This window comes from Rhinopithecus roxellana, chromosome 8 (assembly GCF_007565055.1).
Source record: "Rhinopithecus roxellana isolate Shanxi Qingling chromosome 8, ASM756505v1, whole genome shotgun sequence".
NCBI classification, from domain to species: domain Eukaryota; kingdom Metazoa; phylum Chordata; class Mammalia; order Primates; family Cercopithecidae; genus Rhinopithecus; species Rhinopithecus roxellana.
In genome coordinates this window covers 6,358,813-6,378,043 of record NC_044556.1, presented here as the reverse complement: position 1 = coordinate 6,378,043, position 19,231 = coordinate 6,358,813, and the positions used below count along the sequence as shown (strand labels likewise).

Below are 19,231 nucleotides of genomic sequence, written 5' to 3'. Positions count from 1 at the left end.
AGGTGATCTGCCTGCCTTGGTCTCCCAAAGTGTTGGGATTACAAGTGCGAGCCACCGTGCCCAGCCTCCACGATGGCAATTTCTCTATCACTGAAACAAGAGGATTCCTGAGCTCCCTTGCAGGACATGAGACAGGGGTGTGGCTCATCTGTTTGGCTGCTGGGTGCACTGAAACTCCTTATGGGATGGGGAACACACAGGCAGGCAGGTGCAGGAGCCGGGGCGAGTGCCCCTGGGCTCTGGCCCCACGGCAGTGTCCAGGGGTGTATGTGTTACGTTGTGCTCCTTTAGCTTTGCTGTCTGTAGATGGCTTAAGTGTTAACCAGCTCAGTGCCCTCTTGGTACCCAGGTCCTTGTCCAGCATCCAGGAAGAATTAGGTCACACACAGACTTGAAGGATGAATGCCAGGGTTTTATTGAATGGGAGAGGTGGCTCTCAGTGGGATGGATGGGGAGCTGGAAGGGGGATGGAGTGGGAAGATGATCTTCCCCTGGAGTTTGGCCATCCGGTGGCTGGTCTGCTCTCCAACTGTCCCCAGCTGAACTCCTCTCGGCATTCAGATACTCCTTCTCTTCTCTCTGCTGTGTCGTTCTGCCATTCCTCTGCTTGTGGAGCCTGGGGTTTGGGGTTCATACGGGTACAGGATAGGGGAGCATGGTGGGCCAAAAGGTGACAAAAGGCATGAAAACAGGAATTGCCTGTTCCCATTTAGGGCCATGGGTCTCCCGGCTTGAGGGTGGGGTCTTTGCTGGGGAACCACCCTCTTCTACCCAGTATTTCCCTGTCTCCTGTCATCGGTAATGCAGTTTGGATATGTGTTCCCACCAAATCTGATGTTGACTTGTAATCCCCAGTGTTGGAGGTGGAGCCTGGAAGGAGGTGCTTAGGTCATAGAGGCAGATCCTTCATGGTTTGATGCTGCCTTTGCAGCAGGGAGTCTGTACTTGCGAGATCTGGTTAAGTGTGTGGCACCTTTGCTCCCCCCAACTCTCTCTTGTTCCTGCTCTGGCCATGTGACATGCTGGCCCTCTCTCGTGACATGCTGGCCCTCCCTTGGTCTTCACCATGATTGGAAGCTTCCTGAGACCTCCCCAGAAGCTGATCAGAGGCTGGCATCATGCTTTTTGTACAGCCTGCAGAACTGCAGGCCAATTAAACCTCTTTTCTTTAAAAATGACCCAGTCTCAGGTATTTCTTTTTTCTTTCTTTTCTTTCTTTCTTTCTTTTTTTTTTTTGAGACAGGCTCTGTGTCTGTCATCCAGGCTGGAGTGCAGTGGTACCATCACAGTTCACTGCAGCCTTGACCTCCCAGGCTCAGTTGATCCTGCCGCCTCTGCCTCCTGGGTAGATGGGACTATAGGCACGCACCACTATGCCTATTTTTAAAAATCTTTTGGAGAGACAGCATTTTGCCATGTTTCCCAGGCTGGTCTCGAACTCCTGGGCTCCAGCGACCTGCCTGCCTGGCCTTCCATAGTGTTAGGATTACAGGCGTGAGCCACTGAGCCCGGCTAGGTATTTTTTTTTTTTTCTTTTTTTGAGACAGAGTCTCGCTTTGTCGCCCAGGCTGGAGTGCAGTGGCATGATCTTGGCTCACTGCAACCTCCGCTTCCTGGGTTCAAGTGATTCTCATGTCTCAGCCTCCCAAGTAGCTGGCATTACAGGCGTGCACCACCACGCCTGGCTAATTATTGTGTTTTTAGTAGAGACAGGGTTTCACCAAGTTGGCCAGGCTGGTCTCGAACTCCTGACCTCAAGTGATCCACCCACCTAGGCCTCCCAAAGTGCTGGGATTACAGGCCTGAGCCACCGTTCCCGGCCAGGTATTTCTTTATCACAGTGCGAGAACAGCCTGATACAACCATTTTCACCAATTCTGGTGTTCCCAAGGGATGACGTGGTGTGAAACCACAAAACACAACTGAGAGTTGCCTTCGGGACTTCATGAAGGGGGAAGATTCTCTTAGTCCAACATGAACCAGTCAGGGGTCACGTCAAGGAAGGCTCAGAGACTGTGTCCGACCAATATGGTTTATTTCTGCCCCAGCCAAGCTTCTTTGGACCCTGGCTGGGGAAAAGGGACCCCGAGCACCGGCAAGTTCCAGTCATTGCAGATCCTCCAGGTCTAGGTGTGACTGGTAGTAGCCTGGGCACTGTTGCCGGAAGCTGTATTCTCTTTCCTTCTTCCGCCGGCGAGTGGTCGCCTATGAGGGTGAGGAGGAGGCGTGAGAATGAACTGGTCAGCCGTCCAGGGAGGGGAGGCCACAGGGGTGAGAATATGGCCAAAGCCAGAGGCCTGATGCTTCCTCTGTCTCCCTTCATTGTTTCATTTAATTTCTCCCTCAGTTATTTTCCTCTTTTCACCACTTTCTTTTCTTCTCTCCCCTTGTTTCACTCTCAGTTTAAAAAAATTTTTCCCCCTCTGATATCCTCTTCATTTCTCTCTCCCCTTGCCCCGAATTTCTTTATCAATATATCACATATCTACCAATGATTTATTTATCTATCATCTAGCTATCCATATTTATCTATCTGTGAATCAATTATCTATCTACCAATCAATAACTATCACTTATCTCTCACCTGTCGATCATCTGCTATTTATAACCTATCAATCATCTATCAATCACTTGTCATCCATCAATCATCTATTTATCATCGACTTACCAATAGCTATCAAATACCTGTTACCTATCAATTTATCTATCAATTATCTATCAACAATCATCTATTTGTCATCTACCTATCAGCTATCCACCAATCATCTATCAACTATCAATCATCTATCTCCTATCTTCTGTCTAAATATCATTTCTCTCTCATCTCATTCTCAGTCTCTTTCTCTCTGGCTTTTGGTCCTGATCTCAGCCTCTCCCTCTCTCTGCCTCCCTTCCTCCTCTACACCTGTCTGGCTTAACTGAGGCATAACTGACATAAAATAAACTGCACAGATTTAAAGTGAATGTTTTAAATAAGTTCTGATCATAACTTATTGAACTATCACCACAATCAACATAAGGAACGTCCATCCGTCATCCCTAAAACTTTCCTCCTGGCCAGGCATGGTGGCTCACACCTGTAATCCCAGCACTTTGGGAAGCCAAGGCGGGTGGATCACCAGAGGTCAGGAGCTCGAGACCAGCCTGGCCTACATGGTAAAACCCTGTCTCTACTAAAAATACAAAAATTAGCTGGGTGTGGTGGTGTGTGTCTGTAATCCCAGCTACTTGCGAGGCTGAGGAAGGAAAAACACTTGAACCTGAGAGGCAGAGGTTGCAATGAGCCAAAATCATGCCATTGTGCTCCAGCCTGGGTGACAGAGTGAGACTCCGTCTCAAGAAAAAAGAAAACACACACACACACACATACACACACACACACACAACTTTCCTCCTGCTCTTTTACAGTTCCTTTTTCCCTGCCACTGCAAACAATTTTCATTCCCAGGCAACCACTAATCTGATTCCTGTCCTTACAGATTAGTTTGTATTTCCTCTCCTCTCCTCTCCTCCCCTCCCCTCGCCTCCCCTCCCCTCCCCTTTCCTTCCTACGAACTTTCGCTTTTGTTGCCCAGGCTAGAGTGCAATGGTGCAATCTCGGCTCACCACAACCTCTGCCTCCTGGGTTCAAGCGATTCTCCTGCCTCAGCCTTCCGAGTAGCTGGGGTTACAGGCATGTGCCACCAAGCCCGGCTAATTTTGTATTTTTAGTAGAGATGGGGGTCTCTCTCCATGTTGGTCAGGCTGGTCTTGAACTCTCGACCTCAGGTGATCTGCCCACCTCGGCCTCCCAAATTGCTGGGATTACAGGCGTGAGCCACCGAGCCCGGCAATTAGTTTGTATTTTCTAGAATTTGTCTATAAAGGGAATCATATGGCATGTACTCTTTTCTTTGTCTGGTTTCTTTCACTAGGCATAATTATTTTGCAATTTATACATGTTGCCGTATACTTTATTAATGTATTAATAATTCCTTTTCATTGCTGAATAATATTCCATTGTTCGGATATATTTGTTAATGAATGTTAGGGTTGTTTTCAGAGTTTGGCTATTACAAACAAAGCTGTTATGAACATTTATTTATGTACAAGTCTTCATATAGATATATGTTTTTATTTCTCTTAAATAAATTACTAGGAGTGGGATGGTAGGGTCTTATGGTAGGTGTGTGTAATTTTCAAAGAAATGGCCAAGCTATTTTCCACTAGAGCTTTCTGAGAGTTCCAGTTCTGTCACATTTTCACCAACACTGGTTATAGTCAATCTTTTCAATTTTATCCATTCTTGTGCAAAGTGGCCTCCTGTTGTGCCTTCCCTGTATATTTCCCTAATGACGAATGTTGTTACATTTTTCTCTTATATTCTTTTGTTTACACTCTTTGCAATCACTTTTTCACTCAATATCTTGTAATCAGCATACAGGTTGTGAAGTTTTTGAGATGTGCACAACATAGTAACTATAGTTAATAGTAATGTAGATTTCAAAATTGCTAAGAGTATAGGTTGCCAACGTTCACACCACAAAGAAATAATAACTATGAGAGGTGAGGGACATATTAATTAGCTTGATTGAGTCATTGCATAATTGTACATATACCAAAGCATCACATCGTATCCCCTAAATCTATGCATTCATTACTTGTCAATTAATTCAAAATAAAATTATAGAAAGAAAACAGGAAAGCCACTCCATCAACTGGGAGAAAATGTTTGCAAAACATATATCCAGCAAAGGACTTGTGTATAGTATAGTATGGTTTTGTAATACACTAAGAACTCTTACAACCCAATAGTAAGAAGACAAGCAACCCTTCCTTGCTCACCAGGAAGCCGGAGATCAGGCATGTGATGAGTCCCAGGAGTACTGCCAAGCAGATGAGGATGATGGCCCAGAAGGGAAGGTCTGGGGAGACAAGGGCTGGGGTGAGCCACCTCCTGCCATGTCCTAGGGCTCCTTCTTGGACCCTATGTGGCCTGAGGATGGGCACAGCCCTGGGGAGGAGAGCTTAGTGGCTCAACACCTCAAGCCTCCGATGCCCCCAAAAAGCGGGCCCCCAGCAAGCCAGGATCCCTGCTATCCCTTCCCTATGCCTCAATAGCCTTTGCCATGGGTTGGTCAACTTTGATCCTCATCCAAGACTCTGTGTGCCTGGTGCTCTTGGACAAGGCAAAGCACCATCAGGTTACCCCCTCCCTACCCTGGGCTGGGGCTTCTTTGAGACTTACCAGAATTCCCAGTTAAGGGCTCATTTCTGTTGGGAGAATACCCTAGAAATGAAAGAAATGGAGGATGCATGTGAGTATGTCTTATTCTTTTTTTTTTTTTTTGGAGATGGAGTCTTGCTGTGTTGCTCAGGCTAGATTGCAGTGGCATGATCTTGGCTCACTGCAACCTCCACTTCCTGGGTTCAAGCAATTCTCCTGCCTCAACCTCCCAAGTAGCTGGGATTACAGGCGCCTGCCAAAACGCCCGGCTAATTTTTGTATTTTTTTTTTTTTTTTAGTAGTGCTGTTTTTTACCATGGGGTTTTACCACGTTAGACAGGCTGGTCTCAAACTCCTGATCTCGTGATCCACCTACCTCGGCCTCCCAAAGTGCTGGGATTACAGGTGTGAGCCACCGCGCCCGGCCGAGTGTGTCTTATTCTTTTAAATACAACTTTACAAGCATACAAAAAAGCAGAGAGAAGACTACAATAAATATTCATCACCTAGATTTAGTGATTTATATTTCCTCCAACTAAAACATATACATCCAATTTATGATTTATTAACATTTCAGTGAAAGTAAATGTTTTGGCTGAAGTTTTAGAGTTGAGTGGACATCATGACATCTCACCCCAAATATTTCAATTTGTATCTCTAAAAAAATGAGGACATGTGGCTACATAAGTCCAAAGCCATTATCCCACCACAAGAGTGTCGTAAGTTAAATTCATGCCTCTGGGCATGGTGGACCTAAATTGGGCTGGGCCCAATGGTGGTGGTGGAGAGAATGGATCATCGCAGTTGGAAACTCATGGGATCTCTCTAGGTTTTAAAATTCTTACCCAAAAGCTTTTTCTTCTGCCTAAAAACACATTTAAGCTCTCCTTCACTTGGTGGTTTTATCGTCATCTTTTAGAATTCACCTTCAATGTCATTTCCTCCAGGAAGCCTTCCCTGATGACCACACCCATGTGTGAATAGGCTCACATCAAATAATTTATAATTGACAACTGCCTGTTCTTGTTATTCCTCACTACAGCACAAACTCCATGAAGATAGGGATGTAAAGCCACCATCAGGCATGGGGAGAAGGGTTACTGATTCCTCTACTTCTACAACTCTGAATAATGTACATTGTACCCATTGAGTAATTTCTCATCATCCACTCCTCTCCACTCCCCAACCCTTCCAAGTCTCCACCAGCTATTATTCCACTCTTTATGTCCATGCCTTGCATATTTCTGTTATGGCCAACTTCTTTTTTTTTTCTCAAGATGGAGTCTTGCTCTGTCGCCCAGGCTGGAGCGCAATGATGTGATCTCATCTCACTGCAACCTCCGCCTCCCAGGTTCAAGCGATTCTCCTGCCTTAGCCTCCCAAGTAGCTGGGATTACAGGCACGCACCACCATGCTTGGCTAATTTTTTGTATTTTTAGTAGAGACAGGGTTTCACCATGTTGGCCAGGCTGGTTTTGAACTCCTGACCTCATGATCTGCCTGCCTTGGCCTCCCAAAGTGCTGGGATTACAGATGCGAGCCACCACGCCCAGCCTATAGTCAACTTCTTAAAGATGTGGAATACATACCAGTGACTAACAAGCATATGAAAAAATGCTCGACATCACTAATAACCAGAGAAATGTAGGTTAAAACCACGATGAGATACTGCCTTACACCAGTCAGAATGGCTGTTACTAAAAAGACAAAAAATAACAGATGTTGGAAAGGATGCCAGAAAAGCAAACTCTTGCACACTGTTGGTGGGAATGTAATTTAGTACAATCTTTATGAAAAACATATGGAGATTTCTCAAAGAACTAAAAATGGAACTACCATTTGACCCAGGAATCCCACAACTGGGTATCTACACAAAGGAAAATAAATAATTGTGTCAAAAAGACACCTGCACCTGTGTGTCCATCACAGAACTATTCACCATAGCAAAGATATGGAATCAACCTAAGTGTCCATCAATGGAGGAGTGTATAAGGAAAATGTGATCTCTCTCTCTACACACACACACACACACACACACACACACAATGCAATACCACTCAGGCATAAAAAAGAATGAAATCATGTCTTTTGCAGCAACATGGAAGGAAGTGAAGGTCAAACAACTCAGATACAGGAAGTCAAATAGTGCATGTATTTGACTAAATAATGCATAGACATGTCAATGCTAAATAATGCATAGGCATGGACATAAAGAGTGGAATAATAGCTAGTGGAGACTTGGAAGGGTTGGGGAGTGGAGAAGAGTGGATGATGATAAATTACTCAATGGGTACAATGTACATTATTCAGGTAACGGATACCCTAAAAGCCCAGACTTCCCCCACTTGGCAATAGATCCATGCAACAAAATTGCACTTGTATCCCTTAAATATATACAAATAATAATTTAAAAAAGTAGTGTGCAATATGGAGCAGCCACAAGTGGCTTTTAAATTAAAATTAAATAAAATTAAAACTTCAGTGTCTCAGTTACATTAACCACACTTCAAGCACTTAGTAATCGCACATGGCTCTGTGCTGAATAACACAGATAGAAACATTTTCTATCATTACAGAAAGTTCTATTGGATGGGCTGATTCAAGGCAAGGTTTGGCAAACTACAGCCTTGCTGGTTCCATGGCCTTTTTTTTTTTTTTTTTTTTTTTTTGAGATGGAGTCTTGCTCTGTTGCCCAGGCTGGAGTGCAGTGGCACGATCTCAGCTCACTGCAAGCTCTGCTTCCCAGGCTCACGCCATTCTCCTGCCTCAGCCTCCTGAGTAGCTGGGACTACAGGCATCCGCCACCTCGCCCGGCTAATGTTTTGTATTTTTTTAGTAGAGATGGGGTTTCACTGTGTTAGACAGGATGGTCTCGATCTCCTGACCTCATGATCCACCCACCTCGGCCTCCCAAAGTGCTGGGATTACAGGCCTGAGCCACTGCGCCCGGTCCATGGCCTGTTTTTAGAAAGCCTGTGAGCTGACGACAATTTTAATTTTTAAAAAGCAAATTGGTAAAACAAGAAAAAGGCACGTGAAAGGCTTGTTGATTCTGAAGAATCAACAGTGCTCTCTTGCACAACAATAAATCAGAACCAAGGACAGGGCACACAGGCACTGGAAGGTCCTATCTAATACGTTGTTCACATTTGACTTGAAAAGAACCTCATATGAAATCTAGTTATTTCTTTTGTAAATATGAGTTGAGTGTTTATTATGTGCCAGGCAGAATATGGGGTTCTTGGAATATAGTGGTGAAAAAGCAGACAGTTACTCTCTGTTACATTCCTGATACATGGTACAATGTATATAACTTCTTTGAATGGGTAAATTTGGATATGCAAAGTTGAGCCACCTTGAAGCCATCTCTGGAGTTGGAAAATAAGTCCATCCTTCCACATATGTTGAGGATGAATCACATACAACTTGAAACTGGAAGCCCTAATTGACCTGCTGAGGCAACAGGATCATTTGTGACCAGGAGTTAGAGACCAGTCTGGGCAACATAGTGAGACCCTCTCTCTACACAAAATTTAGAAATTAGCAAGGCGTGGTGACACGTGCCTGTAGTCCCAGCTACTCCGGAGGCTGAGGTGGGAGGCTCGTTGGAGCCCGGGAGTTCAAGACTGCAGTGAGCTGTGATTGCACCACTGCACTTCATTCTGGGTAACAGAGCAAGACCCTGCCTCTAAAAGAAAAAAACCAACACAAAAAAACCAGAGCCAGGTGCAGTGGTGCATGCCTGCCTGTAATCCCAGCACTTTGGGAGGCTGAAGCAGGTGACATGCTTGAGCACAGGAGTTCAAGACCAGCCTGGGCAACATCGCCAAACCCCATCTCTAGAAAAAATACAAAAATTATCCGGGGATGGTGGCACATGGCTATAGTCCCAGCTATCTGGGAGGCTGAGATGGGTGGATTGCTTGAGCCCAGGGGTTGAGGCTGCAGTGAGCTGAGATCATGTCACTGCACTCCAGCCTAGGTGACAGAGTGAGACCCTCTCTCAAAAGCAAACAAACAAATAAACAACACAACAACAACAACTAATCAGGGTAATTGTTTAACACTGCAGCTGCCTGGGGGTGGAGGAGCAATACCATCTAGGGCAGGCAAGAAGGGAACCAAAAACCAAGTGACTTGCTAAGTACAGAGATAAGAAGTCCAGAGAGGAGATGTGACTAGCCTGAGGTCACAGAGCTGGCCAGAAGAGGGTAAATGCCTCCCGTATCCCTCGGGCATCCTTTTCTTTCCTTCAATGATGGGTAACGCCTAGGAGAACTAAGCCACTTTCTCCCAGTCTGAGAAAGGTCGATGATGAATCATCCCCAAGCTTTCAGATTCCCAGGGAGGGACCCAGGTGAGGAAGTGGGAGTTTCTACCCCAGCCCCAATGACCCAGGGAGCTTTACCATCCACAAGGACACTGCTCCTGTCCAGGGTGAAGTTCTGCAGCTGGCTCCCATTCCGGGTCATCCGCAGGAATTCCTCATAGATGGCAACTCTGTCTACTCTCCGAGCCAGTGGCGAGAAGTTACACAGGGAATCCACCCCCGTGTGGTGGCTGTTGGGGACAGACCTGGAAGAGGACAAGGGATAAGGAAAGATATCTGCAATTTTATCATGATTCTAGGCTTTCTCCTTCTAGAGTCTTCCTGTAAGAACTTTCTGCAATGATGTAAACATTCCATGTCGGCCAGGCACAGTGGCTCACGCCTATAATCCCAAAACTTTGGGAGGCTCAGGCAGGCGGATCACGAGGTCAGGAGATTGAGACCATCCATACAAATATTAGCTGGGTGTTGGGGCGTGCGCCTGTAATCCCAGCTACTCGGGAGGCTGAGGCAGGAGAATCGCTTGAACCAGGGAGTAGAGTTTGCAGTGAACCGAGACCGTGCCCCTGCCCTCCAACCTGGTGACAGAGCAAGACTTCATCTCAAAAACAAAACAAAAAACGAACAAACAAATTCTACATCTGCACTACACAATGCAGCCATTAGTAGCTTCATGTTGTTATTAAACACTTAAAATGCAGCTAGTGTGGGAGAAGAACTGAATTTCTACTTTTATTCTACTTAATTCATTTAAAAACAGCCACAGAGAGGCCGGGCATGATGACTCATGCCTGTTATCCCAGCACTTTGGGAGGCCAAGGCGGGTGGATCACTCAAGATCAGGAGTTTGAGACCAGCCAGGCTAACACAGTGAAACCCCATCTCTACTAAAAACACAAAAATTAGCCTGGTGTGGTGGCACATGCCCATAATCCCAGCTACTTGGGAGGCTGAGGGAGGAGAATTGCTTGAACCTGGGAAGTGGAGTTTGCAGTGAGCTGAGATTGTGCCACTGCACTCCAGCCTGGGCAATAGAGGGAGACTGTGTATCAAATAAATAAATAAAATAAATAATTTTTAATTTTAAAAATAATTATTTTTAACGTTGGGGTAACATTGGAATGTTGGAGTAACGACTTCTGAATACCCATAAAATCAATGAGAAAAATGGCCAAAATAGTCCGAATCAATTTTTCCAGAAGTCTAGAAGTGAACCAAAGGCTTGCAAAAATTCAAGGGGTGTTTAGTTAAGGAAGGTGTTAAATCTCAGTAAAAAGAGCAAGCTTTGTGGCATTTTAACTTGCATTATTTCCACAGTGCTCTTTCAAGACCCTCAGTATTTTATTATTATTATTATTATTATTATTATTATTGTTATTATTGAGACAGGCTCTGGCTCTGTTGCCCAGGCTGGAGTGCATGGCACAATCTCAGCTCACTGCAACCTCTGCCCCCTGGGCTCAAGCCATCCTCCCACTTCAGCCTCCTAAGTAACTGGGACTACAGCGCACACCACTACGCTCAGCTGATTTTTGTTATTTTTTGTAGAGATGGATTTTCACCATATTGCCCAGGCTGGTCTCAAACTCCTGAGCTCAAGCGGTCCGCCCACCTTGGCCTCCCAAAGTGCTGGGATTACAGTTGCGAGCCACTGCATCCAGCAAGATCCTCGGTAATTTTGAAAACCAGTAGCCTCACAATCATGATAGCTGTGAAAACCAGCCACCTAGCAGTCAAAATATCTTGAGAGTGCTGCAGACATCAATCTGCAGAACCTTGTCACTATTTGATCTGCTTGGCAGCTCCTTGAAAAAGCCCTATTCTCAGGGCTTCTCTTTATTTGTTCTGACTCAGAATTTGTTTAGTGAGGAAAGTCTGTTCCCAGGGCAGTTGTAAAAAAAAAAAAAAATCGTTGTATTCCCCCATTGGAATTGATACCTGTCATTGAAAAGCACAGTTAGGGCCGGGTGTGGTGGCTCAAGCCTGTAATCCCAGCACTTTGGGAGGCCGAGACGGGTGGATCACAAGGTCAGGAGATCGAGACCATCCTGGCTAACACGGTGAAACTCCGTCTCTACTAAAAAATACAAAAAACTAGGCGGGCGAGGTGGCAGGTGCCTGTAGTCCCAGCTACTTGGGAGGCTGAGGCAGGAGAATGGCGTAAACCCGGGAGGCGGAGCTTGCAGTGAGCTGAGATCCGGCCACTGCACTCCAGCCTGGGCGACAGAGCAAGACTCCGTCTCGAAAAAAAAAAAAAAAAAAAAGGCACAGGCTGCTGGAATCTAAGTAATCTGGTTTTAGTCCCCTCCTTCCCCCATCTTCCATGGGTCCTGATTTCAGTAGCCGATGTCTTAATGTAGTCGATTCTACACTCTAGAGTCCATGGCCTCAGCACCAGGTACCTTTACGTCTGCTGAGATTTACACCAGTGCTTTTGAGTGTTGAAGCCAGTTGGGTTCCAGCTTTAGGAAAAAGCTGGTTTTTAGTTAACACCTCTCTTATTTCTAGGGTTCTCTTCCATCAAAGCTATGGTTTGGGAACACTTCTATTTAAAGGACAGCAGAAGTTCCTAGAGTCATTAGGTCCTGAGTTAGAACTCACCTGAATGTTGAAACTTGACAGTCAGAAAAATAGCTCTTGATGTTGCTATTTCGGAAGAGTTGGTTGAGCTGAAAGACAGGGCGATGTTTCTTAGGTCAGAATCCTGGTCCCGGTAGCATCAGAGAATTTGTAGCCACTGAGCACACTTCTCCATCTATTTTGTTTCTTGTCATGACAACCACTTGCCCAGGTATGTATATCAAAGGACATGCTCTTCTAGGGTATGACTTAGCTGTGTGACCTTGGGTCAGCTACTGAACCTCTCTGTGCTTGCGTCTTAAATGGGAATAAGAACCTGTCTTTGTGGATTGTTATAAAAGGTCACCCTGTGGCTACCCAGAATGCATAAGTCGATTTCTGCATGCAATAGAGTGGACACACCACCCCCTTCTCACCGCGTCCTCAATATTCCTTTTGTTCCTCTGGTAATTGGTGGTGCTTGGCTGGGACATGTCCTGGGAATATGGTAGGTTGGTGATGGTGAAATTCAGGTAGAAGTGCTGGGTGCTGGAACTGCTTGTTGGTTTTGTTGGTTGATAAACTGGTGGCTCCATTTCTAGAATTTAAAAAAAAGGATGTAAAAATTCACTCTCAAGGCAGAGTTTTAAGAAAGAGATTATTCCAGCTAGCTTAACTTATTTCTGGCATTGGGAGCTGAGCTAGGTTTTATTCTTTTTTTTTTTCTGGAGGCGAGGTCGTTTGTTTTGTTTTGTTTTTTTGAGACAGTTTAACTCTCTTTGCCCAGGCTGGAGTGCAATGGTATGATTTTGGCTCACCGCAACCTCCACCTCCTGGGTTCAAGCCATTCTCCTGCCTCAGCCTCCTGAGTAGCTGGGATTACAGGCATGCACCACCACGCCTGGCTAATTTTTTTTTTTTTTTTTTTTTTTTTTGTATTTTTAGTAGAGACATGGTTTCTCCATGTTGGTCAGGCTGGTCTCGAACTCCCGACCTCAGGGGATCCACCCGCATTGGCCTCCCAAAGTGCTGGGATTACAGGTGTGAGCCACCGTGCCTGGCTGAGCTAGGATTTTAAAGGTGGGATAGAGGGTTTTAGGTGACAGCTCTATATTGGATGGAGGATCTTCCTCCATCCATCTGTCCAACTTGCATCCATCCACCCATCTACCTGTCCAACTCTCTTTCTACCAAGCATTGTAAGGATTCCCTTCAATGTGGGGGGAAAAAGACTGGGTTTCTCTGGGGGTGTAGTCAGCAGGCGTAGGTGCTGAGCAACCCAGAGTCTTCTAACTAATGATCTTTGTTCATAAAGGGTCTTCCTGACTCTGCTCTTCTCTCCCTCCACCCTCCATTCTGCACACAGCGCCCAGAGGATAAGCAGAATTCATTTCACTTTCTTTCTAAAGCAGAACTCATGAGTGTGTTATGTTCCTCCCCAAGCCTTTCCAGTACCCAATAATGTCTCTGCCCACATCTTTGGCTTCAACTGTCACCTCTCCAATATCAAAGTGGGTGCTCCAGCTACATCAATCTTCCTCAACTTCCCCCAAAATGCCATATTCCTTTTTTTTTTTTTTTTGAGATGCAGTTTCGCTCTTGTTGCCTGGAGTGCAATGGCGCGATCTCGGCTCACTGCAACCTCTGCCTCCTGGGTTCAAGCGATTCTCCTGTCTCAGCCTCCCAAGTAGCTGGGATTTCAGGCACACACCACCATGTCTGGCTAATTTTTGTATTTTTAGTAGAGATGGAGTTTCATCATACTGGTCAGGCTGGTCTCGAACTCCTGACCTCGGGTGATCCACCTGCCTTGGCCTCTGAAAGTGCTAGGATTACAGGTGTGAGCCACCATGCCCGGGCAAATGCCATATTCTTTCTATCTTCTAGGTTATAGATGCATGGAGCACAATTCTTCATCTATTTACCCTGGCTAGGTCCCATTCTCTGTCAGATCTCAGCTTCTTCACCCCTTCCTACACAAAACTTTCCAAGACAAGGTTGTGTGTTCCTCCTTGAGGCTCCCACAGGCTTCTGAAATTCCCTTATCATAGCAATGATCACACTTTATCATCAGTACGTGTTTACTTCCATTGTTTATTGAATGAATGAATGACTTATTCATTGATTGATTCATTCATTTAATTAACCATTTTAATTGATCAGTTAAATCAATACTCAATTAATCAATTAGTCAATGAAATCAATTAATCAATTACATAATCAATTATTTAATAAATCACTTATTCATTAATTAAATGAATGAATCAATAAATTGATTCAAAATAAATGATTCATTGATTCATTCATTCAACACAATTTTTTTATATGTAAAAATAGCTATTCTTTTAGGTGCAATGGCTGAGTGTTCTGCTCTTGCCTCGTTGGATAATCTCCTGCCAGAGATCATCTCCATGGGTCTCCAGAAAGCCTCCCTTTCTCTCTCTAGAGCCTCCACCAATTCCGCTGGTACCGAGAAGCCCCATCTTTCCTCACAACCCCATCTCTTTCAGTTATGAAACCAGCCACCCCAGCTTGTACCTGTCACATGGATGTCCACCAGCTGGTAGGTAGAGCCCAGCCAATGGGATGAGGCATTCAGGGTCTTATCTAGAAATACTTGCTCCACCAGGCTGGGGTCCAAATCGGAGGAGAACAATGCCTTGACAGTGACCAACATGCAGTCCATCCTAGGGACAGAGACCACAGGAATTCAGCCAGTACTCAGCATCAGCAGGGTCATGGGTTGCTGTCTTTAAAGAGCCAAAGATCTAGAGGCAAGGTGGTGGTGGGGTGCCTAGCTGCCCACACCCCCAGTCTAGACAAGGGTCCTGATCAAAATGGGAGGCCTTCGGCTGGATGCAGTGGCTCACGCCTATAATCCCAGCACTTTGGGAGGCCGAGGCGGGCAAATCACCTGAGGTCAGGAGTTTGAGACCAGCCTGACCAACATGGCAAAACCCCGTCTCTAATAAAAATACAAAACTTCACTGGGAGTGGTGGCACCTGCCTGTAGTCCCTGCTACATGGGGGAGCTGAGGCAGGAGAATTGCTTGAACCCAGGAGGCAGTTGCAGTGAGCCGAGTTCGCACCACTGCACTCCAGCCTGAGCAACAGAGCAAGACTCCATCTCAAAAAAAAAAAAAAAAAAAAAAAAAAAAAGGAAGACTTCCAGGAATTACATCTGGAAGCAATAACAGTAACAATAATCGACATGTTTTATAGATCAAGACCCCTAAGAAGTGACTTATGCATTCTTCATCATCACTCTGGTGGAAGGTATTGTGAAAATTATCCCAATTTCTCCCACTTTTCCCCTCTTGATTTCAACTTTTTATTTTTGTTTTATTTTTTTGGGATAGGGTCTCACTCTGTTACCCAGGCTGGAGTGCAGCCTCCTAGGGTCAGGTGATCCTCCCACCTCAGCTTCCCAAGTGGCTGAGACTACAGGTGTGTGCCACCATGCCTGGCTAATTTTTGTATTTTTTTGTAGAGACTAGGTCTCCCAGGCTGGTCTTGAACTTCTGGGCTCAAGAGATCCGCCTGCCCTGGCCTCCCAAAGTGCTAGAATTACAGGCATGAGCCACTGTGCCCAGCCTACTTTTGATTTTATTTGTTTGTAATGTTTGTGGGTGCATAGTAGTTGTTCTTATATTTATGGGGTACATAAGATGTTTTGATACAAGCATGTAATACATAATAATCATCAGAGTAAATGGGGTATCCATCCCCTCAAGCATATATCCTTTGTGTTACAAACAATCCAAGCATACACCTTAGTTATATATTTAAAATGTTTAAAATGTACAATCAAATTATTTTGACTACAGTCACCCTGTTGTGCTAGCAAATACTAGGTCTTATTCATTCTTTCTAGTTTTTTGTTCCCATTAACCATCTCCATATTCCCAACTGAATACAAAATCCTTGAAGTTTAGAAATATGCAAAGTCAGCACTGTGTCCTGTAATCCTCCTCTTCCCAAGTATAGATATCTTCATTCCTTTCTCCAGTCATCAGAGACCTGGGTTCAAATCCCAACTTTGACAGTTCTTGGGAAGCTCAATTTTCTGACCCTCAATTTTCCCATCTGCACAACAGGGATGATCTTTGCACTCAACTCATAGAGACTGTTGTCAGAATTAAATGAGAGGAGCCTGGTTGATGTTAAATATTATTATCGGGCTAATATTTTGAGTTCTACATCAAAACATTATCTTTTCCCAAGTGTCCAGAAAAAAAAGAAGAAGGTGGATGTGGGGAGTTGGTGGCTCCATGAGGTTAGTCCTCACTCCCTACCTTGAGGATTTATGGGAGGAGATGGTAGGATTAGCTAACAGGGATATAGGAGAGAATGGGTACCCCATTGGGGATGTCTAGTTCAAGGGTGCTCAGAGGCACAGCCACAAGCTTGGCCACTGCTTGTGACCTTCAGAACTTACGTCAAGTTGGTGACCAGGCAGTAGCGGAACATGTCGTGTAGTTGGCTGCCTTTGTAGAGTGTGGTGACCTAGAAGGATAGGTAGGAAGAGTGGGTGAGATGGAGATCTCTTGGGGGTGGAGGGGCCGCTGATGCCAGGGGAAAAAAACACAGTACTTGGAGCAAAGGGGACCAGAGTTCAAATCCGAACTCTGCTCCTAAAGCACTGTGTGACCCTAGGTACACCACGCCCCTTTCTGAGCCTCAGTTTGCCCATCTGGGAAATGGGAACGGTAGTCAAGAAAGCACTTTTGGAAACAGAGAGAACCCAGAATACGTAGTGAAGTGAAGCATTTGAAATGATCACTTAATAGACAAATCAGGCAGAAGAGGCAGAGAAGCACACAGGGCAGGGAAGACGGGAGGGGTGAGAGATGCCCTACCTTGTCCTGGATGTCCCTCAGCAGGGTGATGTACTCTGAGGACGTGGGGTCTGGATTACTGAAGTTCCAGTTGACAATATGGAAATTTATCTGGTACTTGCCCCAGACTGATAAATTCTGGGGTGCATAGCCTGGAGCCACAGAGAAGAAGAAAAGACAACATATAGTGGGGAAATGCTGATCACAAAATGCAGAGCCAGAATGGCCCAAGGGTCCCCTGCCTACCGTCAGAATCAGTCAATTGCAGGTCCACATGCTGGGCATTGCAGGAGCTCTTAGACGGAAAGTTGTCCCAAAGAGAGGGAAAACTGGACTTTTACACAGATTCTCCTGAGCTGAGCTTTCCTGCATGTGCTATGCAGTTCCCGCTTCTAGGAATGCATCCTTTTCATTTCCTGCAAAACGCTTGAAGCTCACCCTTCAAGAGCCCAGTGAGAGGGAGCTCCAGCACAGTAGGGGCCCATGTCTGTCTTATTCATTACTGTGTCCCGGCACAGGGCCGGGTACATAACACCCTCCTCCAGGAAGCCCTCCTTGATTTACTCCTCCTTTCAGCTCCCTTAGTATCCTGTTAATAACAGCAGTGGGGTCTTTATTGTACCCTTAATTTGTTGTTCACTTAAGTATGAGTTTTTCAGAGACAGAAAAATGTGTCTTCCATCTCCAGACCCAGCACAAGGCTTAGGGCAGAACAGCCACCCATATATGTTTGCTGAATGAATGAATGTGAGTTATAGCTGAGACTCTACTCTTTCATTTGCTCACTCATGCAATGATTCTTTCCATACTACGATGTGCTGATATACTGAGAACCGAGGGTACGGTGGCACTCGTAAAAGACTGTAATTTTGTTGAGCTCACAAGGTAAGGTGGAATCAGAAAATTTAATAAGTAATTACAGTAAAGTGTGATAAATGTCAGCCTTGTGCCCACCTGGGAACTTTGGGACCATGTACAACAGGATTTCTCACCCTTGAAATCATTGGCTTCTGGGGCTGGATCATTCCCTGGGGTGGGCGTCTCCTGTGCACTGGAAAATGGGCTACTGAACCACTAGATGCCAGTTGCACCCTCCTTCTCTGTCTGAGTTGTGATACCCAAAAATGTTTCCGTATATTGCCTAGAGTCTCCCGGTTGTGGGGGGCGGGGCGGAAGTGCAGAAGTGTCCCCTGGTAATAACCGCTGACACAGAGGATCCTCATATAGAAGGCCCTGCTATCCTGTCCCAAAGGATGCCATGGCTCAGCCACTTGGGTTCTGAACTGAAATTCATTATGGATGAAACTGGGGAGGGGGGCGGGAATTATGCTAAGTGAAATAAACCAGACAGGGAAAGACAAATACTGCATGACCTCACTTATACGTGGGATCCGAAGAAGTCAAACTTATAGAAGCAGAGAGTGGCATGGTGGTTATCAGGGGCTGGGGCATGGGGGTGGTAATAGAGAAAATGGGGAGATGTTGGTCACAGAATACAAACTTTTAGTTATAAGATGAGTAAGTTCTGGAGATTGAGTATAAAGCTTGGTGATTATAGTTAATAATACTGTATTGTAAACCTGAAATTTTCTGTGAGAATAGATTTTAAGTGTTCTCTCTCTCTCTCTTTCACACAGACTCACCAAAATGCACAGTAACTATGTGACATAATAGCAGTGTTAACTAATTTGATCATGCTAATCATTTCATAAGCTACACATATATTAAATCACCACATTATACATCTTAAATACATATAATTGTATTTGATAGTTATACCGCAACCAAGCTGGAAACAAAAGTGGAGGAGAAAGAGGCAATTTATGACATTAATTTGGTCAAAGAATTTCATGCTATTTACTCAAAATAATAGGAAAGATTCTCCCCTTGGTGGTTTGGGGAAGGGTGGCCCCCAGCCGGGCCTTGGGCTGTTTTTTTTTAAGAGAGGAAAGGGAATACAGCAGGGACAAATAATAGTCATGGTAGGCTAGGCACGGTGACTCATGCCCGTAATCCCAGCACTTTGGGAGGCCAAGGCAGGTGGATCACCTGAAGTCAGGGGTTTGAGACCAGTCTGGGCAACATGGTGAAACCCTGTCTCTACTAAAAATACAAAAATTAGTTGGGCATGGTGGCATGCACCTGTAATCCCAGCTACTTGGGAGGCTGAGGCAGGAGAATTGCTTGAACGTGGGAGGCAGAGGTTGCAGAGCCGAGATTGCACCATTGCACCCCAGCCTGGGTGACAGAGTGAGACTCCATCTCAAAAACAAAACAACCCACCACCACCCCCAAAGT

The 19,231-nt window shown here is 45.2% G+C and overlaps 1 protein-coding gene across 1 annotated transcript in view; it reads right to left on the bottom strand.

Annotated features, from left to right (window-relative positions):
* Positions 1-2,018: 2,018 nt before the first annotated feature.
* The window catches only part of MUC16 (mucin 16, cell surface associated), a 222,716-nt gene continuing 205,503 nt past the window's right edge, over positions 2,019-19,231 (bottom strand). The window contains exons 84-92 of the mRNA XM_030936547.1: positions 16,955-17,085; positions 16,534-16,601; positions 14,634-14,782; positions 12,533-12,693; positions 12,138-12,205; positions 9,615-9,781; positions 5,228-5,269; positions 4,825-4,904; positions 2,019-2,205 (exon numbers count right to left, since the gene is read on the bottom strand). Coding sequence (XP_030792407.1) covers positions 2,107-2,205; positions 4,825-4,904; positions 5,228-5,269; positions 9,615-9,781; positions 12,138-12,205; positions 12,533-12,693; positions 14,634-14,782; positions 16,534-16,601; positions 16,955-17,085 — 965 coding nt within the window. The 3' untranslated portion in view covers positions 2,019-2,106. The remainder of the gene's footprint in view (positions 2,206-4,824; positions 4,905-5,227; positions 5,270-9,614; positions 9,782-12,137; positions 12,206-12,532; positions 12,694-14,633; positions 14,783-16,533; positions 16,602-16,954; positions 17,086-19,231) is intronic.